The sequence below is a fragment of the Anser brachyrhynchus genome, assembly GCF_964034855.1.
Source record: "Anser brachyrhynchus genome assembly, chromosome: 3".
NCBI classification, from domain to species: domain Eukaryota; kingdom Metazoa; phylum Chordata; class Aves; order Anseriformes; family Anatidae; genus Anser; species Anser brachyrhynchus.
This window is the reverse complement of record NC_137696.1, coordinates 125,698,687-125,724,932: the sequence shown is the minus strand read 5'-3', so window position 1 is coordinate 125,724,932 and position 26,246 is coordinate 125,698,687. Positions and strand designations below refer to the sequence as shown.

The following is a 26,246-nucleotide window of genomic DNA, read 5'->3' as shown; positions in this document are numbered from 1 at the left end:
GTCTGTCTTTTAAAAGCAGCTGCACAAGCCACAGAACTGAGCTGTTGGTATTTTATTTTTCTTTTTAATATTCCTCCGTCTTCTTTTAATTGATTATTTATCTCCGTGCGGCAGAAAGTATCACAGCTGAAGTACAAATTACAGCTTATTAGAGATGTTTCCGAGCAAGTAGCTTGGTTGGCCAGCTGCTCTCAGAGGTCATTCTCCTCGGATCTAATTTTATCTCTTGAAGCTGTACACGAGGAAGTGAGGCACAGTTCATTGTAAGTGCATGGGTTCGTCGACGATGGTGACAGGAAAGGCTGGCCTGGCCTTACCATAGATGAACCCAGCACTATCCCACTTTGTAAAAATCAGGAATGAGGTTATTAGACCATTTAGCTCTAAGCTTAAATAATTTGTATGTATTAAACAGGAATTAATATTAAAGTGGAATTGATAAGACTGTTTAAATACTCTTTCTAAACTCGGATTCAAAGCAGGCAGTGAGCTGATTTCAGGTAGATACTTCCAGCCAGGAAAAAGAACATGCAAATGTCAGGCTGCTCAGTGAAAACACCGAGCAGATGGCTTTTTGTCGTGGGGGATGGTTACGTGGCTATGGCTTTGCAATAGTTATTTTAAGTTCTGAAAGTGATACAAAAACCAGGAACCCAAATCTTTGTGCAAAGCAGTGACTGCAACCTTGAATGAACATGAGAAATATGAGATGGACACTTCACAGGAGTGGTATTTTGTCTTCTTGACTCTTGTTATCCATGGGCAGGATGTCTGTGTTGCCAGGAATGCAAATGCCTGATACAGAACCAGCTCAGGTCCAGTAGGACTTTCCTGGTCAGGCAAAGCATTACCCAGGGGAATCCAGGCAGGCTTTTTGCAGAATCAGCTCAAAAATCTCCACACGCTCCTCAACAGTTTTCAGCAAAGCTTATTAAACCTGACGTGGTGTTAGGTGGACCACATTGCTTCAAACCAGGTTCTGCTTCTGGACTTGGGCTGACACTTGGTATGTGATTTGGATTTTCTGGAAAACAGAGCAGTGGGGAATGTGGCACAGTGACAATCAAGCTCAGTACTTCGGAGCCAGCTCAGCTGCAGGAGCAGCAATAGCTGCACCAGTTCGATTCATTCACGGTTCGTGCCCTTACCTCCCAGCACGCCTGACAGCGGAGAACTGATTGCCCATCGCAGGCCCAAACAAAGATTCCTGGCAGCCTTCCCCTGGTCAGCGATGAGACCGGGGTGACTCCTCACTGGTGTAAGGGATGCCTGCAGAGCTCCCAGCACAGGCACAACCAGATCAGCCAAACTCTGCTTCTTGCTTGAGCAGGATGGAGTCTTGAACCACCAAGAACCGCAGTCTGAAGGTGGTGGGGAGACGAAGTCCTCGGTCCTTCCAGTGGCCCTGGCCCCAGGCATGTCCACAAGCCCCTTCAAGAGAGGCTCCTCAGAGCTCTGAGACATGCTTCGGGCATATTACAGCCCATATGCCACCTGCACAAGGGTAGACCAAAAGACGAGCTCCCGAAGCCTGGACCTTCACCCCACATTTGCTTTGCTCAGCGAATCCCAGCCTGTTGTCTTGGCATCGATGGCCAGCCCTCCGGCTGTCTTCAGAGCACCCCTGTGAGCACGCACACTCAGTCCTGTAAGACTTTTGTGGGTCACCTGTATCCCTTAAGGCTCCTTTGCCATTTTTTTCCTAGTAGATACCCCTCCTTATCTGTGGGGTGAGACACTGGGGAAGCTCCGGTGTCCTCGGTGCATGAAGCACTCCTGAAGCTTGCTCTACTGCAGAGTATTCAGGACAAAGACACACAAAACCAGCAATGGTTTTCCACCAGATCTTCTGCCTCAGCAGCTGCTCAGCCAGCTGCTTTCTGTCTCCCCTGAGGAGTGCCTACAGAGGTATCTTAGCACCACACGTTGCCTCATGAGGCTGTCGGTGGCTTTTTTTGGCTTCAGTCCTTGTGTTTTCCTGGAGATAGGTACAAAGAAATGGAGAACATTCCCTTTGAAGGAAGGACTTAATGTATAGTACTGACAAGAGAGAGTTTGTTAACTCAGCTTTGAACTCTCCAGCTGCCTTACGATCCCTTGGGATCCTCCTTTACCTTGAAGATATCTCACCGTATCTTGATTGTTCACAAACGTCCATATAACTTCCCCTGACTGCCTCTCAGCATGAACCAGAAGCTCCTAAGGACCTCTGCCAGTGATTGTTTCCACAACACCTATTTCAGGCAAAAGTCATTTTATCCCAAGAAGTTGTAAAGTGGTATCTCTGTTTCAGAGCGTGGCCTTCGCTTCAGATCAACTGGCGCTATCAGCTGAGTGGATCAGCTGGTTGCCTAAATTTTTCCCACCGAGTTAATCGAAAGAGTTTGAATGTCTTCCCGAGCTAGCCAGGCCAGCAAGGGAAAAGCGTGTGCATGGCTCAGCCCAACAGAGAGCGTAAAAACTGGACAACAAACAGCAAGAGCTGTGAAGAGAGCAGTGGGCCTGAGCCGGTTTCAACCTATGTGTTCCTCTGCGAGAATGAGGGATGCTCGGTGCCGTGATGGTGGGCACCTTGTTGGGACTGGTGATGGGAATCCCGCCTGTGTTGTCCGTCAGTGGCACGCTGCCGTTGCCGTATGTAGTCTGCCATCACGTGTACTATGATCTTGGTTCACTGCTGTGTCACTCTGCTCAGTCAAAATCCCATGCAATATCGATTACCTTCAAATAAGTAAATTTGGCATTGAACATTGAAGTCCCCAGGTGTGGAATATCTGTGAGACCCAGTTCAGAGAGTGCTGGTCTCCGACAGGCTCTAAGCGACAAAGGCTGCTTGGAGGCCCAGAGTCACTGAACTGGCTGTAGCCGTATGATTCCTCATGAGAGGTTTTACCTGAAATCTCCGCTTTGCTCTCTGTTTAGTGTAATAATCTAAATATCATTTGGTAACCACACATTCCTCTCAACAATCACAGCAGTCTTTGCTGAGCACAAGTCCAGAGCAAGATAAGCATTGAAACAATTTTCAGTGTACTTCTGCTATCCAAAACGACAGAGAAGTAAGCCTTGGGTGTGAGTTCATTTCCAACGTAAAGCTCAGAGCGGTGATCCCACCTGTAATGCAAGTTGCATCAGCAGCCTAGAAGTCAGGGGGTGATGAGAGCAGGTCTGGCTTTTCACTCATGCATACAAGATCGCCGTGCAGGATAACAACGAACAATAAGACCGCTTTGTTCTATTTCCATAAAGAGGATGCAAACTCCATTTCCCTTTCCTTGGGAAGTGATGCACGAAGCACCAGGTGCGAGTTTCTGCAGCCGACCAGTCCGGGTCCTGGACCACGACAGCGAGGGGCCACTCTGTGCAGCTGCACCACGGGACCACTCCTCGGCAGCTGGAGTTCTCCTCCCGCGCCTTCGCCGTGCACGGAAAGAGGAAGGGCAGCCTCCAGAGCCAGGTCCAGGCCTCCCAGTTATTGTTTCTCCCTTTGTAGGGGAAGTCGCTGTACTACTTTTCTCTTCTGTCCCGAACTTAGCTGAAGGATAAGGCCGTGAGCAACGTGAGTAATCCCTTTGGTCTCTGTTGGTCTGAAGCCCTCACCGAACCCGACACGCCGCTGACTTTTGTGCAGAGCTCTAGTCCCGTGCCCAGCTCAGCCCATCACGCCGCGTTCAGCAATGCCTTCCGACAGCTCGCAGCGGGGGACCACGTGCTCCTCTGAGCAGAAAACATTCCGGTGGACGTGCAGCCAAGGGGGCTGCATTTATTTGCCCATGAACAGCCACCCCAGTGGCCTCCATTCAATGTATTCCACGTAACGTTTTATATTACTGCTGGCTGAGGCACTCTGAGAACTTCACTAGCCTCTTGCAGTAATTCTGGTGGTTGTAGCTGCCTCCACCCCCAGGAGGAACGCGTAGCTCTTTCTTCCATGCCTACGACTTTGGCGTGCCCTCCAAGGTTTCCCCTCTGCAGGCATAAAATTCCTTGGTGGCGGCTGAGTCCAGCCTCACCTCCTCGGTGGAGCTGTCATGCAAACCTTCAGCTATCCGCCCACTGTCTTCATCTTCCAGCAAGGACAGACCGTTTGGTGGCTCTTGCCACTGGCAAGTTGAAGGGGGCGATCCAAAGCTATTTGTCTGTCGCTACCCTTTATTACTAATGAAATTCAGCCTACGTTTTAAACCAAGGTTTTGTCTCAATATCACCCTGTCAGAATACTGACTGTGCTTTTTTTTCCCCAAACTGAGTACACCTAGGTCTGGCGTTTTCCCCATACGCCTTGCAGTTGTTGTCACCGTTCTGTAGCACGGCCGCCCCAAACTCCATCCACATGCTAACCGAACCTAATGCCGTTCAGGAGGTCTCTGGGAATATTGCTGCTGCTGGCAGAAAGCTCCTGATACTTTGCCACTGAAACCTCCAGTGCTCTCACCGAGCTGGTTGGTGGGTTTGGGGTGGCTCTGCGTGCATTCACGGTGTGAATTCAAACGGAGAAAAGCACACAGAGCACTCAGAGGAAAAAGATTTTTTTTTCCTACTTCTTTCCTGCTCCTAACACTTCTTTGGAGACTGCTACGAGGGGAAGCACGTCCCAGCTCCAGATGAGTGTGGAATGGCGTAGGAAGCCAGTGGCTGGGGCTGGCCCCCGCCTACGCCGCTCTGCAAGAATCGGCGCTTGGTTGCAGATATACCCACAAAGCAAATGAGCAAACAGGCGATGTATTTAGAGGCAGAACAGTCATAAATAATTTATATATCCTTCTGCTGGCATCGAAGTTGGGACCGAAGGGATGAAGGAGAAGCATATTCTGCCAGGCAGAGCGTAGATTTGGGGAAACGTCATTGTGGAGGAGGTCACAAAGCACCACGGTCCCTGTGGCCAGCTCACGTGGGACATCTGAAGCCCACAGCTCCGTGTCAGGATGGGCATGCTCGCTCACAGAGAGGTCCAAGTCACTGCTCCATCTATGTCCAAACCAAAAAACACCAGCAAGACAGCCATGCATAAAACAGTACGTGCCGAATAATATTAGTGACACGGCTTCCTTGCTAAAAGCCCTTAACGAGTGAGTTAACAGCCTGAAGAAAGAGCGGTCACTAGAGAAAGGTGTAGGGAAAGATTAGAAATGCCATCGGGGAGAAAAAGGAAGTTTTGGGGTCTCTGCACAGCTACCGTAGTGCAGGGAACAGTCCACAGGGTGTCATCAGAGCATCGAGGAACGGGAAAGAAGAAACAAAACCAAACCCTCCCAAACCTCTCTGATGGCAAGGTTTTGTGCACAGCTTTTGTCCTGGGAAGGCCGCGCACCATCTTCACAGCGGCTGCAGCCACCTTTGTGCTGAAATGCCTTAACGTCCACTAAGCAGTAAAAACCTTTTAGCTCTTGCAATCCCTTATAAAAAGTAGATCTCGAGGTACTTTACACCGATGATAATAAGCCTCAGTGCTATTTTAGCGGCAGGCAAACAGGGACAGAGTGGCTTGCTCATCGTGACTCAGGACACCGAGCAGCCAGCTCACGGTGACTCAGGGACGGCACCAGGGGAGCGCTGTCCTGGGAGCCCGGGGGGGCTCTGTGCCCTCTGTGCCCTCTGAGTGCTCCCGGAGCCCCCAAGAGAGCAGCAGCAGCTCCACCACCGCCGCCGGGGAGGGCTGCAAGAGAAGCAGGGCTCCGGGGCAGCAAAGGTTACTGGTTTTCTTCAATGAGGCTGCAATAGGAAACGTTTGGTAAGGCTCGCTTTGAGCTGCCCTTGCGTGTCTTTGCCACAGCTCCAAAGGTTTGGGGCCCGGAGACCAGTCCCTGTCCGTGCATCTGGGCTCTCTTCTTTACACATGGGGGAGAGCAAGCAGGCGAGGAACCAGGGGCTGTAGGGGCTTCCCCAGCACGCTTCGGCCCCCCCTTGGGGACACCGGAGGGTTGTCCACATCACAGGATCACAGCATTGTAGGGGTTGGAAGGGACCCCAAGAGACCATCGGGTCCAACCCCCTGCCAAAGCAGTTCCCTAGAGCAGGCTGCCCAGGCAGGCGTCCAGACGGGCCTTGAATATCTGCAGAGAAGGAGACCCCACAACCTCCCTGGGCAGCCTGTCCCAGCGCTCCGTCACCCTCACCGGGAAGAAGTTCTTTCTCATGTTGGTGCGGAACTTCCTGGGCTCCATTTTGTGGCCATTGCCCCTGGTCCTGTCCCCACAAACCACTGAAAAGAGGTCGGCCAAATCCCTCTGCCTCCCACACTTAAGATATTTGTACACATTGATGAGATCCCCTCTCAGCCTTCTCTTCTCAAGGCTGAAATCCCGCCCGTCACTGTCAGTGCCCCGTCTGTCACAGCGCAGAGGTCACACCGGTGACCATGGTTCTCACACCCAGTCCCACCCCACACTCGGTGGTCTCACTTCCCACCACCGGCCACATGAATGTTGCTCCTCCAAGAGCGGCTCTGGTCCGGGGCCCAGCACTGCTGGAACTGCTCTGCGGCTGGCCGCCGGCCCTGGGGTGACCCTGTGTATTTCTTACAGTGCCCACCCCAGGCATCTCACCGCGTCCTACACCGCAGGCGTTAGCTACGGCTCTGTGAGCAATTATCCCTGCCCAGGGGCTGATGCTCTTGTGCCTGGTCAAGCGTCTGGGCCCAGGACACTAAAACCGGCTTGTAACAGCCTGAAAGCAGCGCCGGAGGCTCCCCAGGGAGAGGCGGTTGTTGCAGCGGCTGCAGGACGCAGGCCCGGCCTTCGCAGCCATCTGCCCTCAGCGCGTCGCGCTCGCCCCCTGCGCTGTGCTGGCGGCACTCGCGCTTCCTGCTGGCTCTCCTGCAGCTGCTTCAGCCCGTGCCTTGGGAGGGGTTTCCATCCGTGAGAGAATCTGAACGCTAGGCCAGGATTTAATGAGAGCTGACTGAGCAAAGGCACACGCACGGCAGACGCTTGGGTGGCCGCTTGTTGTGGTGAAGGTCAGGGACCCGCAGCAGCGCAGAAGCACCTCTAACATCAGGAAATCCCAGCCCCCCCCGGCTGTCTGGGGGCACCCCAGGGTGCCCCTGTCCCCCCCTGCCCCAGCAGGGTGCCCAGCCCCACGGCCCTGGGCTCGGGGAGCTCTCCAAGGAGGAGACTCTGCCCAGAGAGGTGCTGGTGGGGCTGCACCGGGTGACCCCCCAGAGGCCCCAGCCAACCGCCACCATTCTGGGGTTCTGGGGTTTGTTTTGGGTTACACGTAGCCGCTGCACTTCTGTGGTACTTGAACTTTTCTGCGGTGTATGGCCACGACAGCCACAGAGACCTGCGGGCGTTCATCTTCACGGGTGGGCTGCAGATGTTTGGCCCCTTTGCAAAATTTTCATTTATAGGAAATTCTACTTGTCATTGGAAATGTTAATGCCTGCGTATAGAGCCCTGCAAACCCTAGGAATAAATTTTAGATTTATGACAGGAAAAGGCCTACAAAATGTAATAAGAAAGAAACCAAAATTGTTATATGGAATTTGCCCTAAAGTGTATAGACTTCAGTGAAAAAAAAAATTTCTTTTGACCTGTCAGTAGAAGGGATCTAGCTCTTTAAAACGATGTCTCTATAACCCGGTCAATATTCGTGTAAATGCTGCATGGGTCTGTGTGATCCTATAGGGCTATAAAGGATGGTTCCAGGGAAGTGAATCAGACCTTGAACCAGAGAGAAGATTTTCTTTGCTGCTAAATCCACGACATGTTGTTGTCAAATAAACCGCAGTAGGCATTTGTAAAAGACCAGAACAACCCAAAACAACCAGCAAACAAACCACCAAGCAGAATCGAGCTAAGCCAGAGAACGCGGACACTCCTGGGTGTTTTCTGCATGGCAAATGGTGCGGACTCGAAGCATCCATATTCATGGAGCGCAGTAGCTGAGGGCATCCCCGTGCTGCACAAAACCTTGCGGGGCTCTCCGGGCGCTCGAGTCCCGCTGCCATCGCGTGTGGGTGGAAGGGGTGGGACAGGGAAGGGAAACAAAGGCTGAGGAAACGTTCATCTTCGTTAAGCCAAACCGGCAGCTGCTCTTCTGGCCTGTGCTCTGCTGTAGGGAAAATCAAACTTCCCTGGGACTTTGTTTTAACCAGACAATGGGCAATTTGCAAGGGAAGAATACTCTCGGTGACTGGAGCACTTTTTTCCTGCCTCAAGTCACATTTGTTTTTTTTTGCCCCGTGGGATACGTCGTGTGCGTTGCCAAACCTGACGTTTCAGGATATTTTTGGCAGTTATGCTTGGTATGGAAAACTCCTTTGACCTTCTCTGCACCTTTCACACATGATTTCCAAAACTGTTTGGAGTAAATGAAGCATGGCAATGCTTACAGTTGATCATTTTCCCCTTGTATTTTCTCCAGGCACTCTGCCCTCCTGGTCTGCTCACGGGCAGCAGTGCGGAGAGAAACGGAGCACGGTGAGCCTGGACCTTGCCTCTTCCTCATCCCGGCCCTTCTGCAGCTCCTCCAGTGCTGCCCGGGGCTCAGCTGCCCTCCCAGGGCTCAGGCTGCAGCCCTGCAGGAATTTCAGACCACGGGATCATAGCAAACAGCTCAGGAAAAGGTGGTCAGGGGCTACGCAGGCATCCTAGGTGCGGCAGCGTGATTAACCGCTCGTAAACTGCTCTGGGCAGATGTTGCTCTCATCTGTTCTCAGAAATCTCCAGCGGAAGCAATTCTGTATCATACACACATAAATCATTTTAGTGCTTTATCGTCCTCGAGGTCTTACAATGGCTTTCCTAAGGTCTAATCTAAATCTTTATGGTTGTGTTTTAGGACCAGAAATTCTTGTCCTGCCTCCTTTTGCTGTATAAAACAGGCCAGTCCCCTCCTTTCGCAGCAGTCCTTTTCGATAGCTGAAGATCACTACTACCTCTCCCCACAGCCTGCTAGCCCTGGATGGAACCCACACTTTTTCTTTCAGCCTTTCTTGTTTTCACATCATCCCCACTGATTTTCTGCAAAATCTCTCCAAGGAGTCCTGTTCTTGCTTGGGAAGCGATGCCCAGCATCGCCCACGCAGGAAGCAAAGCCCCTGCGAGTGCTGGGAGGGAGGGCTGCAGATCGCATTTCTGTCTGCATCCTGGTGATGGAAAACCCTTTTCTTTTGGAAAAACCTGCCCCTGCTCCCCCTGAACGGGGGCTGAGACGCGCTCACCTCCCAGCAGCGTGGTGCTTCGTGCCACCCGGGGCTGGTGCTCTGGGACCACTGGAGCTCACCCACAAGTTCCTCACCTTGCTGCAACCTTTCTGAACCTTACTTTGATCTTTTCATGGGGTGTTTTCTGCAAATGTAGTAAGCATATTTTCTGCTCTCGCACTCAAATTGCCAGTGAAAACACGGAGCTGTACCAAATCTGCAGAAAATGCCATCGTTTGACAACTGCTGGCATAAGATGTGTTTCTCTTCTCACTTTCAACGTGCCACATTGGCCAGTCTCAGAAGTTTTACTGAAGTCTCTAAGCGGAAGAAAACTGGAATAAAACTAAGCTGGTTTGGTGTGGTTTGCACCAAACCACGTTGGCTGTTACTTTTCACCTTGTGGATGCCTCCGAGTGGATTTTGTTCACCCGTTCAGCATCTTTTCAGGGGTTGAAGTTGGTTGGGAATGTAACTCCCCGAGTCCTCCCATCCCCTCTTTAAAAGATGTTCTTGATGTTTGCCCTGCCCCTGGTTGGACACCTTGCCTGGTCTTTACAAGGTCTATAAGACCTTGTAGTCCTCACTGGCAGCTCAGAGGTTGCCTTACCAGCTCCCCCCCATACCTCAGCCTGACTTTAACCAGACCCAGCTGATTTGGAAGCACCCAGCCTCTATAAGTAGTCTTTAACCCACCGCTTCCTTGGTTTAGCCTGAGTCCTGAGCCCTTCTTCGCTGACATTTATTTTGAGCCATCTGATCGCAGCTGACCTTTTAAAGAACAGCGAAGCAATAAATAAATAAATAAATAAAAATCATCACATCCTTTTTTTTCCCTGATGTTATAATCTGTTCCCTGGTGTACAGTGAGCCGTCTTTCTTTCATCTTTCTCTCACTACTCATGCACCAACGGACTGCCTCCTTGCTCCTCTTTCTTTCTTTCTTTCTTTCTTTCTTTCTTTCCCATCTCAGTGTGTGTCTCCTCCCTGATTTTGCCCCGTCCCTGCCCCGGACAGCCCTGGGAAGAGCTCCCAGCAGCAGCCTGTAAGGAAGGGCCATTGCTCAGACCTGCATAAGTTCCCGTTCCCGATGTCATCACAGAGCTGGAAGGAACTGGGCATGTAAAACAAAATCCCTCAAAATCAAGGTTCTGACTTACATGCGCCTCTCTGTACCCTTAGAGCTTGTGCTTAGCTTTTTATAGAGTGCTCGTAGGTAGCAAAACCGTAGCTTTGCTGCTTAGATCATAGAGTATCTCCCCTTGGAAGGGACCCACAAGGCTCACCGAGGCCAGCTCCTAGCTCTCGTCCCGGTGAGGCTTCCTGCCGATGACAGCTGTTTTGGTGCAAATGCTGTCTTAAATGAAACAGGAAAAAATATGCGGAGAAATGAAGGCCAGCAAGTGACCTTGCCCCGGCTCGTGCAGCAGCAGCAGCCCTGATCCCAAACCCTCTGCGGGGAGCCCCAGCACCGCGACGAAGGAGGCGACGGACGCTCTGCGCGATGATGCTCATTCCTTTATTGGTGTCATTGCCAGTTTTTGAGGAGTGCCGACGCCTTCTGAGCACGTCCAGCACTGAGTCAAAGCTACATTACAGAATATTGAAGAGGTGTCCATCCAAAGCCAGAGGGGGTGTGAGATTCGTGACCTCTCTCCATACAGTATGTATAATATATATATATTTATAATATGTCCTGTATATTCATTATGTATAGAGTGACGAGGATGGGCCACCGTACAGTAAACTTTTGATTTCTAAATAGATCACCATAGCAACAGGCACAAAATTTTGGTCCTAATCAAGGCCCTCACCTTGTCAATCAATCCGAAACAGACCCCAGCCCACCCCTTGCAAAAATAAAATAAAATCCGAACCTGAAACCAAAAATAACTAAATAACCGATTAAAATTAAAAAAGGGCCCCACCCCAGCCCACTGACCCCCTCTGGAACTTGCCCCTGTACAGTCACTCACATCGAAGGTAGAGAGATCCCTTGGCTACACACGCGCGCGCGCACCCACACACGCCTACACACATTCCTATGTAAATACACACGCACCAACATACGCAGAACACAGAACGTTACAAATATACATCCCAGGTTGTTGCAGCAACGCAGGGAGGCTGCGAGCGGCCCGGCCCGGCGTTGCAAGGCAGGGGCAGCAGCGTCCCCGGCCCACGGCCTGGCGGCGTTTCGGCTAGCTGGCCGCGGGGCCGGCAGCGCCGGATGGGGACGCAGGGACCGTGGCTTTGTCACGCGGGGGGGGGACACCTCGCTGCGGGGCCGTCCCACGACAGACAAGCTCCAAAAGCCAAGCCAGGAGCAGGGCGGGTGATGGAGCCCGCGGGTGGCGGCACGTTGCTGGCCCCCGCCACCGGCTCGCTGTGGTGTCCGCTGGGGTGCTGGGGGTCTCCTGGCAGAGCCCACGGTGAGCCCGGTCCCGACGGTTTCAGCTGACCCGGCTGAAAATGAACTTGGGGCAGCTGGAAGGCAAGGAAGAAGGGAAGAGAAAATATCCCCGCAGGATGCCGTGCAGACAGCTTCTTCCTTTCCTAGGTCTCTGCTTTCCGACCTCCACTCCCCGAGGCCATCCTGGAAATGGAGGACGGAGCTGGGTCCCCCAGCCACTGGTTCCACAGTTGCACTTTGTTCCGGGTGCAGCCCGGGGACGCCACCCTGCCACGGCGCTGGCAGCAGGCTGAAGAACTCGCCACCAGCCATGAAGACCCAGAGACCCGTCTTCCACCACCAAGGATCCTTCCTCGCACACCCTGCTCCCGAGGGCAGGAGGCCGGGCACGGGGGCAGCCCCGTCCTGCGCTCAGCAGCTCCGCACTCGCTCCCCTCCCTGGGATTTTTTTCCCTACCCAACCGTGCAGCCTTCGCTGTTCAATTCCCAGCCACACGTGGGACTTCAGGGCAAGTTTGTATTCAAACCGAAGGAAGGCATTTCGCCATCCTGCCCCAAGCAGCATCGTGCGGTTCCTCTAAATACCGTGGGTGTCTGCAGGAGCCAGGGCTCGCCAGCCTTCTCGGCTTCCCCACAGGGCACGGTGACTGCCCTGCGGGCTGGCACAGAGGGGCCAAGACCCCCGAGGGGCGTCGTGGGACACAGGCAGAGAAAGGATGACGGCAGCAGAAGCACGGATCAGTTAACACAAAGCAGGGCAGTGCCACGGGGCAAGGGGAGAAGGCCCCGCAGCAGAGCAGAGGATGGGTCGGGGGACGAGCACGAAGGTTCGCGCACCCCAGCCCGGCCGCGCGGCTGCGGGGCCTCTCCCGAGAGGTGGCACCTGGCCCCAAGCGGCTGCAGCTGAGGTTTCCCCTCCATGCCAGCGCCCCATCCCTTCTGGCTTCAGGACTGGCTTCAGCCGACCCACATCCTCCCGGTGCTCCGGGGGTCGCTCCCCCGTCCATCGGGACCCTGTAACTCAGCCCCACCTCCTCACATCTGGAAACCGTCCCAGATAAACCACGGCTTTCTGTGCCCGAGCTGCTGCCCTGGCACAGAAATGGTCCCGGACCCCTCTCCAATCCTACTGCCCAAAGCTGAACCATTCGGGGACACCGAAGGACGCCCTGGCAACTCTGTGCTGCTGCCTGGGATGGGTTTCAGATGGCTGTGCCGGGCGGAGGAGCCCTGCTGCTTGCTGCTCACTTACCCATCCATTACCCGTCTCGCGTCCATTAGCTCTCCCTCCACCACCCACCGAGCGACCAGAAGCGTTCCCCAGGCCCCCACGCAGCATTTGCAGCCCAGAGGAGAGCTGTGCTGAAGTCGCTCCTCCAGGCATCACCATTTTGGGCTGCGTTGCCTGTAGTTGCCAGGACGGCGGGCAGCGTCGCGTGGGTTTCACTCAGGCGATGCCGCTCCTCAGACTACGGGGCTCCTGGGGAGAGCTGGGTGGAAGGGGACGGAGCTTCCCACCTCCTGCCCTTGCTCTGAGGAGTTACTCACGCACACGGTCAGGGACTGGAGCGAGCCGGGTGTCAGACAACCATGCAGGACCCGGCCAGCCAGCTCCGGAGGGTGGCACATGCGGACAAAGCCCCAGCGCCACCGGCACCGACTTGCTTTGGTCAGCTTGCAGGCCTTCGTGGTGGATGGAGCCGGCATCGCGGAGGGACAGCCACGTGCAGAAGTCAGCGAGACATCGCCGCTGCCACCGGTGTCGATGCAGCCTGGAGAGTCCCCCGTGGTCTCCAGCAAGCCCAGCGTAAGGGTCTGCCACCGGGAAGTCTCCAAAACCTTGCAGACGTTGCCACAACCCGCAGCACAGACAGCAGGGCAAGCTCCGTGGGATCCAGCGAGTGCAGCGGGGAGGGTCCGGGGCTGCCTCGCCCCGTGCCAAAGCCGTGGGGGCCGCGGGGCGGGGGGCTCGGGGGGCTCGGGGGGCTCGGGGGGTTCGGGGGGTTCGGGGCCCCGCGTCCCAGCGAAGGGACCCGCGCGGTGCCAGCCTCGGGCGTCCCGCAGCGCCAACGCGCCTCCTGACTCTGCTCACCAACCACTCCATAAATAAATACGTTAAATAAATAAAGTGACAGATCCAGACTGGGGGGGGGCGGGGGGTTGGGGGGGAGGGAGGAAAGGGGCAGCTCCCATCGCCCCGAGGGGGGGGGGGGGGGGCTGCTCACGAGCGTCTCACACAAACACAGGCGCACACCAAAGTAGCTGAAGACAAAGACGGACTGGGAGCGGTGGAGGTGCTGCCGGCGGGGCCGTTCCTGGGCCCCGGCACTGGAGGCAGCCGCCGACGGGCACAGTCCTCGCGGGGGGGGGGCGGTCGGGGCGGTCACTCCTGCGCCGGCGTCGTGGAGGCGCGCGGGGAACCGGCGTCGAGGGCGACGTGCGTGGTGGAGGACGGCAGCGACCGCGGCGTCTGGCACCTGGCGGGGGTGGCACGAGCAGAAAACTGTCTCCCTTCTGCTTCCTCTTCCCCCGTCTCCTCCCCCAGACCCTGCTGCTTTCTCTGTGATTTCCTATGCAGGCAGCGCCCAAGGACACCCAGCGCTGGGCAGCGCTGCGCCTTGTGCACGGTCATCCTGGGTGTGTGTATGCGATGATGGATTGCCGTCATCATCCTGTTTTTCACAGATTCACAGAATCCTGGAAAGGTTTGGGCTGGCAGGGCCCTCAGAGCCCCTCCAGTGCCACCCCTGCCATGGGCACGACCCCTGCCCCCAGCCCAGGCTGCCCCCAGCCCCATCCAGCCTGGCCTTGGGCACTGCCAGGGATGGGGCACCCCCAGCTCCTCGGTGCAGCCTGCTCAGGGCCTCGCCGCCCTCATATTGAACAATTTCTCCCTCATGTCTGATCTAAACCTCCCCTTTCTGAGTTTAAAGCCCTTACGCCTTGTCTTGTCCCTACACCCCTGACAGAGTCCCTCCCCATCTCTCCTGCAGCCCCCTTCAGGCACGGGCAGGCTGCTGTGAGCTCTCCCAGAGCCTTCTCATTTAACGCTCATTTAACAGCCATTACAAAAGCAACGTTATCCACGTTTTTAAATATTATTACACGCTAGCAATTCACAGCTAGATTTAAACCCCAAAGCAACGGGGGGCACAGGAGGCCCTGCGGGGCAGCAGCTCAGCGGGGTGGAGGTGAATTGGGTGTTGGGCTCCCCTTGGACCCCAAAGCTGCCTCCAACTAGAGACAGGAAACATTTCCAGGCTGCTCCATGCCCTCGGCTTTGCAGCTCCCCCTCGGGTCCTGCGCAGCCCCACGCAGCACATCCCAGCCACGGTGCCCGTGCACTCACCAGGAGCGGGACTTCCTCACCCGGGAGGCCGCCGGCCGCTCCAGGAGGCTGTCGAGGTGCATCAGCCTCTCCAGGTGCAGGGCCCGCGGGTCCTGCTCGGCCGGGTCCCTGCTCCGCTCGAACTCAAACACGGCTGGAGGGGAGAGGTCCAGCTCCAAGAACATGATGTTCTCAGCCTGCAGCAGGACAGGGAGAAGGGAAAGACAACGCAGGGAGTCACCGCACGGCAAAGCGGCGAGGCACCACCTCGGGCAGGTCCGCATCGCCGAGCGAGGCTGAACCCCCGCGGGGAACAGGGACCCTCTTCTGGCTGCTGCTGCGCCCTGCTCTGCTCAGGCTCTTCTGCTCTTTCACGGCACCAGCAGACAAGGCTGAACGTCCTCGTCCCCTCAGACAAGCAGCAGTAGCCGGCAGAGGCAGTGAGCCAGCAGCTCAAGGACTGGCTGATGGGCACAGCCACCGGCCCGAAAAATGGGGCCAAGGCTCTCAAAGCTGGGAGCTTTATCTCAAGTATCTCCAGTCATCAAGTCTTATTTACTCCATCTTCTCTCCAGCTGTCTGGAGCTATCATCCATCCACCCACCCACCCACCCACCCATCCATCCATCCATCCATCCTTCCATCCATCCATCCATCCATCCATCCATCCCTTCATCCACCCATCCATCCATCCATCCATCCACCCATCCATCCATCCATCCATCCCTTCATCTATCTACCCATCCATCCATCCCTTCATCCATCCATCCATCCATCCTTCCATCCATCCATCCATCCATCCATCCATCCTTCCATCCTTCCATCCACCCATCCATCCACCCATCCATCCATCCATCCATCCATCCCTTCATCCACCCATCCATCCATCCATCCCTTCATCCATCCATCCATCCATCCTTCCATCCTTCCACCCACCCATCCACCCCCCCCCCCCCAAGGACGCCCTGTCCCCTCTGCGCCCCCCACTTCCCCCCCTTACCCGGTACCGCGGATGAGAGCCCATGGCCATGGCGACGCGGGCGTACTGGCTGATGGGTCTCTTGTACCCCACGGCAGAGGTGGGCCTCTTCTTCATCTGGCCGCTGCTTCTGAAAAGGGAGCGAGGCGAGGAAGGTCCCTCAGGGCGCGCAAACGCTGCCGGCCCCAAGGGTGCGGAGCTGCGCTGGGCACAGCCCCGAGCGCAGGACGCGGACCCCAGCAGGCGGAGGGGAGGCTCCCACCCGCCACACCTCCGCCGCGTCCCCAGGTCCCCATCCCACAGCGGTGGCACCAACCGGGCCCAGCTCACCCCCGCTCCTCGCCCCAGCTGGCGGGGAGCCGCACGCACCCGCCGGCCGGCACCAGCGGCTGGAACTTCCACTGGTCCTCCTCGCAGTCGAAGTACAGGCGGTTCACGATCTTGTTCTTCTCCTCCGGCGGGATGAAGTTCTCGATGATCAAGTACCTGCGCGGGGCACAGGCCAGGAGAGGGGGGAGAGATGGGGGGGGGGGAAGGAGCAGGAGAGGAAGGGGTCGAGGGGACAGGAGGGAGAGCGGAGGTGGGGGGCGAGGAGGGAGGAGCAGGACAGGGGAGGACACGGCGGGGCGCAGGGGGGCAGGGAGGGTCCGCAGGGTGGGATCCGGCAGGGGTGGGCGAGGCAGGAGAGAAAGGGCAGAGGAAGACTGTCATTCAGAGAGGGGCGAAGAAACATCGTCAGCTCTGCGCGCTGCCTCCGGGCCACAGCCCCGCCGCCCGCTGCCCTGCGGGTCCCCGGGCACCGTCTGCAACGCGCGGTCTGCAACGTGCAGTTTGCAACGCGCCGTTTGCAATGCAGCCTGCGGTGTGCAGTTTGCAACACGTGGTTTGCAACGTGCAGTTTCCAATGCACTCTGTGATTTGCAGTTTGCAAGGTGCAATTTGCAACGCACCGTTTGCAATGCAGCCTGCGATGTGCAGTTTGGAGCACCCCAATTTGCAAGGCAGTCTGCAACGTGCAGATTGCAATGCAGTTTGTGACACACAGTTTGCAATGCAGCCTGCAACATGCAGTTTGCAATGTGCAGCCTGCAATGTGCAGCCTGCAACGCACAATTTGCAATGCACATGCTGAATGCAGTCTGCAACGTTCAACTCACAACAAACAGTTTGCAACGTGCAGTTTGCAACGCACAATTTGCAAAGCAGTCTGCAACATGCGTTCTGCACCGTGCAGCCTGCACCGTGCAGCTTGCAGTGCACGATTTGCAGTGCAGCCTGCACCGTGCAGCCTGCACCGTGCAGCTTGCAGTGCACGATTTGCAGTGCAGCCTGCACCGTGCAGTTTGCACCGCGCAGTCTGCAGCGCAGCCCCCACTGCCAAGCCCTCACAGCACCCTGCGGCCCACCGATGCACCCAGGAACCCCCTGGGGACACCCCAAACCCAGCCAGGAGCCAGATGCTCCCCCCCCCAACCCCCCTGCCCCCCCTTGGGCCCTTGCACAGCACTCGCTGCCCCCCATGCCCCCCCGGCCGTGGGCAGGCCAGGATTACAGCCCCCTGCCGGCGTCCCGCCAGCCCCGTCGGCCTCGCTAAGAGCATTTCCTCTCAGCCCCGGATTATTCTTGTAGCTTTTTTTTTTTTTTGGCTTTTTTTTTTTTTTTAAGCCTTAATTCATTTTGAAAATCCCTTCGGAGGATGGAAATCCAAAGTGGCCACGCTGTCGCGGCAGCGCCGCTTCCCCACGCGCAGTGCAGACGGGATGTCCGCTCCCTGCCCCAGTGCCGCCGCGCAGCCGCCAGGCCGGAAAATAAGGGAGACCTCAATCAAATTGACCCCAGAGGGAATTTTTGTGTTCCCGCGTTGTTTTTTGGGTAAATTGGGAAGCTGCAGAAGGCCGTTCTGAGTGGATGAATTGCTTACTTGAGTTTGCCGGCTCTTAAAACGTTTTAATCACGTTCAAAAGGCCGGGTAGTAAAACCCAAATGAAATTCTGCTCGGAGTAGAATTCTGAATATTTTATCACGAAAATGCTGAAATATTTATACGTGTCTGGGCTGTTATTTTAAGATATTGGATAAAATAATTGCTTGCAGTGCAAACAGACCCACTGGGGGTGGTGGGGCCGAACCTGCGTTTCCGGGGTGCTCTGGAGGGAACCGGGGGCCCCTGCACCTCGCTGCGCCCACCCGGGGGCACAAACGGGGCACGGGGGGAGCGGCGATTTCCAGCTCGGTGTCCTGGTGCCCTCCGTGCCCGTGGCCTCTGACACCTCCATGCCCACAGCCCCCGGGCATTGCCCATGGGGTCACTGCTCTGCACCCGCCCCGGCGCTGCCGTTTGGGGTCAGAAACCCCCAAAGGGGCCGGGGGCTCCTCGTTGGAGAGCTCCCCGAGCTGCTGGGACGTGGGGCTGAGCTGGGGCAGGGGGGGACGCCCCGTGACACCCAGCCCCGTCACCATGCCCCCACCCGAACTGCTGCTACTGCTGCGGGGGGGTCCGCGCCCCGTCCCCCCCCCCCCCGCGGGCTCGGGGCCACCTACTTGAGCTTCAGCTCCCGCGTCTGCTCGTTCTGCGCCTCCTCCAGGTCCTGCCGCACGCGGATGTACTCGTCGTGCTGGTCCTGGATCTCCGCCTTCACCGCCTGCAGCTTGGCATACAGCTGGGCCGGGGGGGGGGGGGCCGTCAGCCCCCAGCCCCCGGCATGGTGCCCCCCCCGGGGCCGTGCTCGGAGCCTCCTCCGGGCCAGCAGGTCCCAGGGGGGGGCCGCAGACAAGGCAGGGTGGACGTACCCGCCTTGAGACAAGGACCGAGGGCACGTCCGTGTGTGCGTGTCCCCCCCCACGCCCCCCCCAACCCTCTCACCTTCTTCAGCTTCTTGGTTTTGATCTCCACCTCCTGCTGCAGTGACGTGTACGTCTCCCGCAGCTCCATGGTCTCCTCGTCCCGCAGCAGCATCTCCTGCTGCATCTCCCTCTCGCGGCGTTTCTGCGGCCGGGGGGAAGATGCTGAGGGCTGGCTCGGGCACCGGCCCCCCCCCCCAGCCCCGGGCACGCTGCCCCCCCCGCCCCCAGCCCCGGGGACGGTCTCCGTGCGGAGGGCAGGGCCCCGCGGTACCTGCTCGGCGATCTCCTGCCGCTTCAGCTCCAGCATCTTCTGCTGCTCGTTGGTGTGGTCCATGATGGTCCTGCCGCCGATCAGCAGCTTGCTCTCCATGGCCTGGGGGGGGGGCAGAGAGGGGCTGGGGGGCAGCGCACCTCCGGGAGGGGGCAGGCGCCGAGCTCTGCTCTCTGGGGACAGGACCCGAGGGGACGGCAGGGAGCGGGGACAGGTGAGGGTCAGGGTGGTGTTAGGGGAAGGCTCTGCACCCAGAGGCGGTCGGGCGCTGGGACGGGCCCCCCAGGGACGTGGGCACGGCACCGAGCTGCGGGGCTTCGAGCAGCGCTGGGACGACGCTCTCGGACACGGGGCGGTCTGGTTTTGGGGTGCTGCCGTGCGGAGCCAGGAGCTGGACTCGACGGCCCCCCCAAGCTCGTCGGGCTGACCCTCGTTACACGAAGCTGGGGTGGGAGGACCTGGCCACCCACAGCCCGAGCGCCCTGGGGAAGGGGCTCAGCACCCCCAGCACCCACCCCCAGGGGCGCAGGGGAGCTCAGCCCCCCCGGCACCCAGCTCGGCGCCACGGCGGGGCCCATCCGCAGGAGGCAGGGACACGGGGACGGGGACGGGGCTGCTTCCATCCCGCTTCCTCCCGCCCAGCTGCGAGCCCCGGGGGCGCTGCGGGTGTGCGGGGTCCGGCCGGGCCGAGCCGAGCGCCACGAGCACAGTTTGGGCCCTGCAGCGCTCGGAGCAGCTGGTGACCCGGGGCAGGATCCGAGCTCCCCGCTCCAGCCCTGCCAGGCACAGAGCTGGGCACCCACCTCTGCCACCGTTTCCCCTGGGCTGGTCCCACCCTGACCCCCACAGCCCATCCATCCCTCCCACCCCATCCCATCTTATCCCTCCCATCCTATCCTACCGCACCCCACACACCCCGTCCCATCCATCCCAACACACCCCAGCCCTCCAAACCCACCCACCCCATCCCACCCTCTTCTGTCCATCCCATCCCATCCCATCCCATCCCATCCCATCCCATCCCATCCCATCCCATCCCATCCCATCCCCATCCCCATCCCCATCCCATCCCCATCCCCATCCCCATCCCCATCCCCATCCCATCCCCATCCCCATCCCATCCCATCCCCATCCCATCCCCATCCCCATCCCATCCCCATCCCATCCCATCCCATCCCCATCCCCATCCCACCCCATCCCACCCACCCCATCCCCACCCCCATCCCCCCCAGCTGTGCTTCCCGACACCTCCCCAGGGCAAGGGGCTCCCCGTCACACGGCTGTGCACACTCGCGCACCCGCCGGTGGGCACACGCGCACCCAGCGTGCACACGCACAGCCCTACACGCGCCCGTGTACACGCACACAGCTCCGCACGCCCACGTGCGCGGGCGCTCGCACACGCGTGCCCTCCCGTTCACCCCCTGCACACCAACGTTTGCACGCTCGTGTGAGCGCCCCGAGGGCGGGCCGTGACAAAGGCTGCACCCCCCCGGGACCCCCCTCGCCGCCGTCTCCAAGCAACTGCGAGGCCCGAGGGCGGTGACGCCGCGCGAAGGGGACGAGCGTTTCCCCAGGCACGCGGGTTTCTGGGGCAGGACTGCTCATTCCCCATTTTTTTCCCTGTTTTTTGTTTGTTTATTTGCTTTTTTTCCCTTCCCAGCCGTTGCACGGGCTCGTGGGGCACCCGACGCCGCGGCCCGGGGACGCCGGGGAGCTGCCCCCCGGGGTGGAGAGGCCGGGACCCAGGCGGTGCAGCGCGGGTCCTCGCTGCCAGGGGTGCTGCTGCGCCGAAGGGTGTTTCAGTCCCGGTGCCGTCTCCCCGCAGAAGCGTTTATTTACCGCGGCGGAGACGGCTCTCAGTCTGCCTAAATACGGCTGAACTCCAAGCCTCTCGCTGCAGCCCGCTTCCTGCCCCCCCAAATAACTCCTCCGGCGCCCGCCCGTGCCCCGATGCGCCCCGGCCCTGAGCAGGGAGCGGGATCGCAGCGCTGCCCCCGCAGCGCCCGCTGCCCCGCGGCTGCAGGACGCCCGCGGCAGATGTCGGGCGCCCTGCTTTACGCGTGGAAATTTGCCTTTTATTGCTCGGATTTGCAGCACCTGAGCCCAGCGCCGCTCTGTGGCCCGAGCCCCCGGCTCAGCCGTGCCGGCAACCGGCGCCCCGACCCCGCAACCTGCGGAGGGAAGAGGCCGCCCGCTGCACGTCCGCCCGAGCAGGACACCGCGGCTGTCCCCGTGCCGTGGTGCACGTCTGCCTGCGTGGGACGGCGCACACCCGCCTGGAGCACGTCCGTCTGGGGGCAGCGGCGCACGTCTGTCCGAGCGGGGTGCCCCACGGCTCTCGGAGCATCTAAGCAGGATGGTGCACGAGGCCCCGTGCCCGTACAGACGTGCATGGGTCCGGCACACGTCGCCCACGCGTGGGCAGGGTGCCCCGCGTGCCCCATGCTCGCTCCCACGCGTGCCGGTGCCCCCCCAACCCCCAGCACAGGGGCTGCCTTTGTGCCAGCCCCGCTGTGGCCACGGGGACAGAGTGCCCACGAGGGTCCATGCCGTGCTGTCCGATGCCTCTTTTCACACCGCCACGTGGCCAAGCCGCCCGTGGGCGCCAAGAAACCCCCCTGCGCCCACCGGAGAGGGCACCGCAGGGGGCTCAGCCCCTCCGCTGCCGGCCAGGGGCGGTTTTGCCCCCGCGGGGCGATGCTGAACCGGGCCCCCACAGCTGGAGGCTGCGGAGGCCACCGGAGGGGCTGCAGCATCATCCTGGCCTCCGGCCCTGCCTCGTTACTCAGCAATTACAGGGCACGCCGTGGCCCCGAGCCAGACCCGCTGCGCCGCGCCGGACCGGGAGACACGGCGGGACGGCTGCCAGCCAGGACCTGCGGCACGGCACCGCTGCGGGACGCGGCACCCCGGCCCTGCGAGCCGCCCGGCACCGAGCCCCCCGGCCCCGAGCGGGCCACGGCCAGCGCCGCGCTGGCCCCACGCAGCTCGGCCCTGGTGGCACGGCCCCGTGCGAGCCCACGGGTCCCCGTGCCACGCAGGTGACCGGGCAGGGCCACGCGTCCCTGGCCGTGTCACACAGCTGGGCACAAGGCCGCGTGCCCCTGGTGACACCAGGCTGGCCGGTCCCTGCCTCGGGGCGCTGCCGGGACCATCCCTGCATGGCGGGGACCCCTCCGGCACCGGGGCGTAACGGGGAGCCCAGCACCTGCCCAGAGCCCTGCCCCAGCAGGGACCGAGGGAAGGGGCTCCCCCCGCCCCCGTGAGCCCCCCAGGCACACCCGTGTCCCGCACGTCCCGGAGGAGCAGACATCACAGCCACCCCGGGGGCCTGCTGCAAGCAGCCCTGGGGGCTTGGCACCGCGCGCTGGGGCTGCAGCAGGCACCGTGCTGGCCACGGGGGTGGCACGGGGGCGTCCCCTCCCTCCCCACATCCCCCAAATTCCCAGCCTGGCGTGATGCTGTTGACAGAGGGGCGGTGGGGCTGTGGCTCAGCACCCGCGTCCAGGGGCCGCCTTCATCCCATCCCTGCGCCCAGGCGGGGCCCGCAGCAGCCCCGAGCGGCTGAGACAGGGCCGGTGCTGCCGGCACCGCCACGGCAGGGCCAGGAGCAGGAGAGGGGCACGGCCCCGGGGCTGGGCTGGGGCTGCTGCCACCCCTCTCGCGCTCAGCCCCAAATCCCCGAGCATCCCTGAGCCGGCAGAGCCCCGGCCCCAGCCCTGGGCATGTTCCCGGGGCCACCTCGGGGCGGCGGGTACGGATCCGCAGCATCTCCCCCGCCCCGCCGCGAGCTGCTTTGTTGTGCCGAGGGTCGGCGCGGAGCACGGCGCGCTCGTGCCACCAGCGGGCCCGGACGGGTGGCCCCGCGCCCCCAGCAGCACCCACAAAAGGGCCCGGTGGGGATCTGTGCCTGAGGGCAACCCCGGCCCACCACTGCCCAGCGGCATCGGGGTCCCCTTGGGCACCTCGCTCGGGCACCTCGCTGGGGCACCCAGTTTGGGCACCTTGCTTGGGAACCCAACTTGGGACACCCAGCATGGACACCCACAATGGACACCCAGCATGGACACCCAACTTGGGCACCCAACTTGGGACACCCAACTTGGGACACCCAACTTGGGACACCCCACAAGTGCCCACAGCAACGCAGGCTGCACCCCAGCATCGCTCACACGTGCCCCCCACGTGGCGACACGTACCTTGTACTTGGTGGCCAGCAGCTCCGTGGCCTCCTGCTCCTTCCGCAGGTCCTCTATCATCTTCTCCTTCTCCTCCAGCAGCTTCTGCTTCTCCTCGCTCACCAGGCTGTGGTCGTCCTGGATAGCGGCTTTCTCCTCTTCCAGCCTCTCCTTCTGCTCCTTCAGGTAGTTCTCCATGTTCTTCTCCAGGCCGTCCTCGTTGTCGTCCTCCCCTTCGTTCTCCGTGGCGCTTTCTCCGTCCACCGCCTTCTTCCTCCGGCTGCTCCTTCTCCTCTTCTTGCCCAGCATGCCGCGCTTCTCCAGCTGGGCCTTCAGCCGGACGATCTCCTCCTGAAACTCCCGCAGCAACGTGTCCTTGGGGTCCTCGTTCACCCGGGGCTTGTTCTTGATGTTCTTGGCCCTGTTGGCGAACCTGAGGGTGGAGAGGCTCTCGTCGTAGCTGTGGGAGGCCGGGCCCAGGGTGGCCACCATGATGGTCTTGGCGTTGCCCCCCAGGGAGTCCTGCAGCAGGCGGGTGAGCTTGGAGTCCCTGTAGGGGATGTGCGTGCTCCGGCCGTCCACGAGGGCGGAGATGACGTTGCCCAGGGCGGAGAGGGAGAGGTTGATCTTGGACGCCTCCTTGGGGCGCTCGCCGTGGGCGCCCATTTTGCCCTGGCGCTCGCTGCCGGCCAGGTCCACCAGGTTGAGCTTGCCCACGCGGATGTGCTCCTCGCCGTCGGGCCCCGTCTCGCTGCACTCGACGGTGATGAGGAAGATGGCGTGGGAGCGCGAGCTGTACTCGTTCATGTTGGTGCTGCCCACGGCGCGCGCCTGGCTGCCCAGGTTCATCACGTGCTCGATCTCCTTGACGTTCTTGGTGACGAAGGAGGAGAGGTCCTTGATGTACACCCCCGTCTCGGGGCTCTCCTTCAGCTCCAGCTTCTTGCCGGGGTCCTTGGCCAGCAGGTCGCGGATCTCCTCCTGGTAGATCTCCAGGTAGGAGGCGCGCACCAGGTACTGCTGGTTCTGCGAGCGCGAGATGTGCGTGAAGATGTGCTCGAAGGCGCTGGGGATGACGCCGCGCTTCTCCGGCTCGGCCCACGAGCCCTGCATGGTGTAGGTCTTGCCGGTGCCCGTCTGCCCGTAGGCCAGCACGGTGCCGTTGAAGCCCCGCAGCACCGCGTCCACCAGCGGCCGCACGCTCTCGTCGTACAGCTCGGCCTGCCGCGACCCGGCGTCGTAGACGGCGTCGAACGTGAAGGTCTTGGGCGGCTCGCCGGGCGCCGCGCGGGGGTTGCGGATGCTCACGCGGCCCAGCCCGGCCTCCAGCTCCACGATGCGCTCGCAGCCCGCCGCCTCCTCCCGCCGGCTCAGCGGCCGGCACCGCGCCACCACCCGCAGCGCCTCGCCGCCGCCGACGCTACCGCGGGCCCTGCCGGCCATGGCGCCCCGTCCGGCCCCGTCCGGCCCCGCTCAGCCCCGTCCGGCCCCGTTCGGCCCCGTTCGGCCCCGTCCGGCCCCGTTCGGCCCCGTTCGGCCCCGTTCGGAACCGTTCGGTCCCGTTCGGACCCGTCCGGACCCGCCCGGCCCCGTCCGGCCCCGCTCGGCGCTGCCGCTGCCCTGCCGCTGCCAGCCGCGGCCCCGGGCCGGGGGCGGGCGAGGGGCGGCGGCGGCGGCGGCGGCGCGGGGCCGGGCGGGGCCGGGCTATGGGGGGGGGGGGGAGGGGGGCGGGCGCGCGGCTCATTGGCTGCGCGGGCGCGGGGGCGCGCACACGCGCGGGCACGGAGGTGCGGGGGCGCGCGGGGAGGCTGCCGGGCACGGGGATGGGGATGGGGGGGGGGGGGGGCGGGGAAGGGGAAGGGGGGGGTGGGGGGTGGGGGGGGATTTGGGGTGCGGGGTTGGGGTGCGGGGTTGGGATGGGGGCCGGGATGCGGGGTCGGGATGCGGGGCGTGGCTCAGGATCGGGGTGCGGGGTTGGGATGCGGGATGGGATTTGGGGTCGGGATGCGGGGCGTGGCTCAGGATTGCGATGCAGGAGTGGGATGCGGGACAGAATTCGGGACTGGGATGCAGGGTTGGGATGTGGGACATGATGCAGGATTGGGATGTGTGATTGGGATGCAGGACATGATGCAGGATTGGGATGTGGGATGTGATTCAGGACTGGGGTGTGGGGCATGACTCAGGACTGGGATGCAGGAGTGGGATGCAGGATTGGGATGCAGGACATGACTCGGGGTTGGGATGTGGGACGTGATGCAGGATCAGGATGCAGGATTGGGATGTGGGATGTGATTCAGGACTGGGGTGTGGGGCATGACTCAGGACTGGGATGCAGGGTGGGATTCGGGATTGGGATGCGGGATGTGACTCAGGATTCCGATGCAGGATTGGGATGCAGGACATGACTCGGGGTTGGGATGTGGGACGTGATGCAGGATCAGGATGCAGGATTGGGATGTGGGGTGGGATTTGGGATTGGGATGCGGGATTGGGATGTGGGATGTGATTCAGGATTGGGGTGTGGGGCATGACTCAGGATTGGGATGCAGGAGTGGGATGTGGGACAGGATTTGGGATTGGGATGTAGGACATGACTCAGGATTGGGATGCAGGAGTGGGATGTGAGACATGATTTGGGATTGGGATGTGGGGCATGACTCGGGACTGGGATGCAGGAGTGGGATGCAGGATGGGATTTGGGATTGGGATGCAGGAATGGGATGAGAGACATGACTCGGGATTGGGATGCAGGAGTGGGATGTGAGACATGATTTGGGAGTGGGATGCAGGATTGGGATATGGGACAGGATTTGGGATTGGGATGTGGGGCATGACTCAGGATTGGGATGCAGGAGTGGGATACAGGATTGGGATGTGGGATTGGGATGTGGAATGGGATTGGGATGTGGGGCATGACTCAGGACTGGGATGTGGGATGTAGATGCAGGATTGGGATGCGGGACATGACTCAGGATTGGGATGCAGGAGTGAGATGCAAGATGGGATGCAGGACAGGATTCGGGACTGGGATGCGAGACATGACTCAGGATTGGGATGCAGGAGTGGGATGCAGGATGGGATT

General features: G+C 60.1%; 1 protein-coding gene across 4 annotated transcripts; it reads right to left on the bottom strand.

Annotated features, from left to right (window-relative positions):
- Positions 1-10,641: 10,641 nt before the first annotated feature.
- On the bottom strand, positions 10,642-24,712 carry KIF3C (kinesin family member 3C). 4 transcript variants are annotated; one of them, XM_080584202.1, is made up of 8 exons: positions 23,183-24,712; positions 18,981-19,082; positions 18,729-18,851; positions 18,407-18,525; positions 16,196-16,351; positions 15,887-15,995; positions 14,908-15,083; positions 10,642-14,035 (listed from the first exon to the last, which is right to left on the bottom strand). In XM_080584202.1, the coding sequence occupies exons 1-8, from the start codon at positions 24,602-24,604 to the stop codon at positions 13,942-13,944; spliced, it is 2,301 nt and encodes a 766-aa protein (XP_080440328.1). In that variant the 5' UTR covers positions 24,605-24,712; the 3' UTR covers positions 10,642-13,941. The 4 variants fall into 4 exon arrangements, with proteins under 4 accessions (XP_080440328.1, XP_080440329.1, XP_080440331.1 ...); XM_080584203.1 differs by having other exon boundaries at positions 15,887-15,992; XM_080584205.1 differs by having other exon boundaries at positions 15,887-15,992; positions 16,235-16,351.
- Between the last annotated feature and the right edge of the window lie 1,534 nt (positions 24,713-26,246).

Coding starts and splice junctions, on each gene's coding strand:
- KIF3C (XM_080584202.1), bottom strand. CDS start 24,604: ATGGCCGGCAGGGCCCGCGGTAGCGTCGGCGGCGGCGAGGCGCTGCGG. Junction 18,852..18,980: donor GGCAGGAGATCGCCGAGCAG/GTACCGCGGGGC, acceptor CCCCGGCCGCAG/AAACGCCGCGAGAGGGAGAT. Junction 15,996..16,195: donor AGCTGGGGCGAGGAGCGGGG/GTGAGCTGGGCC, acceptor CTCCCTTTTCAG/AAGCAGCGGCCAGATGAAGA.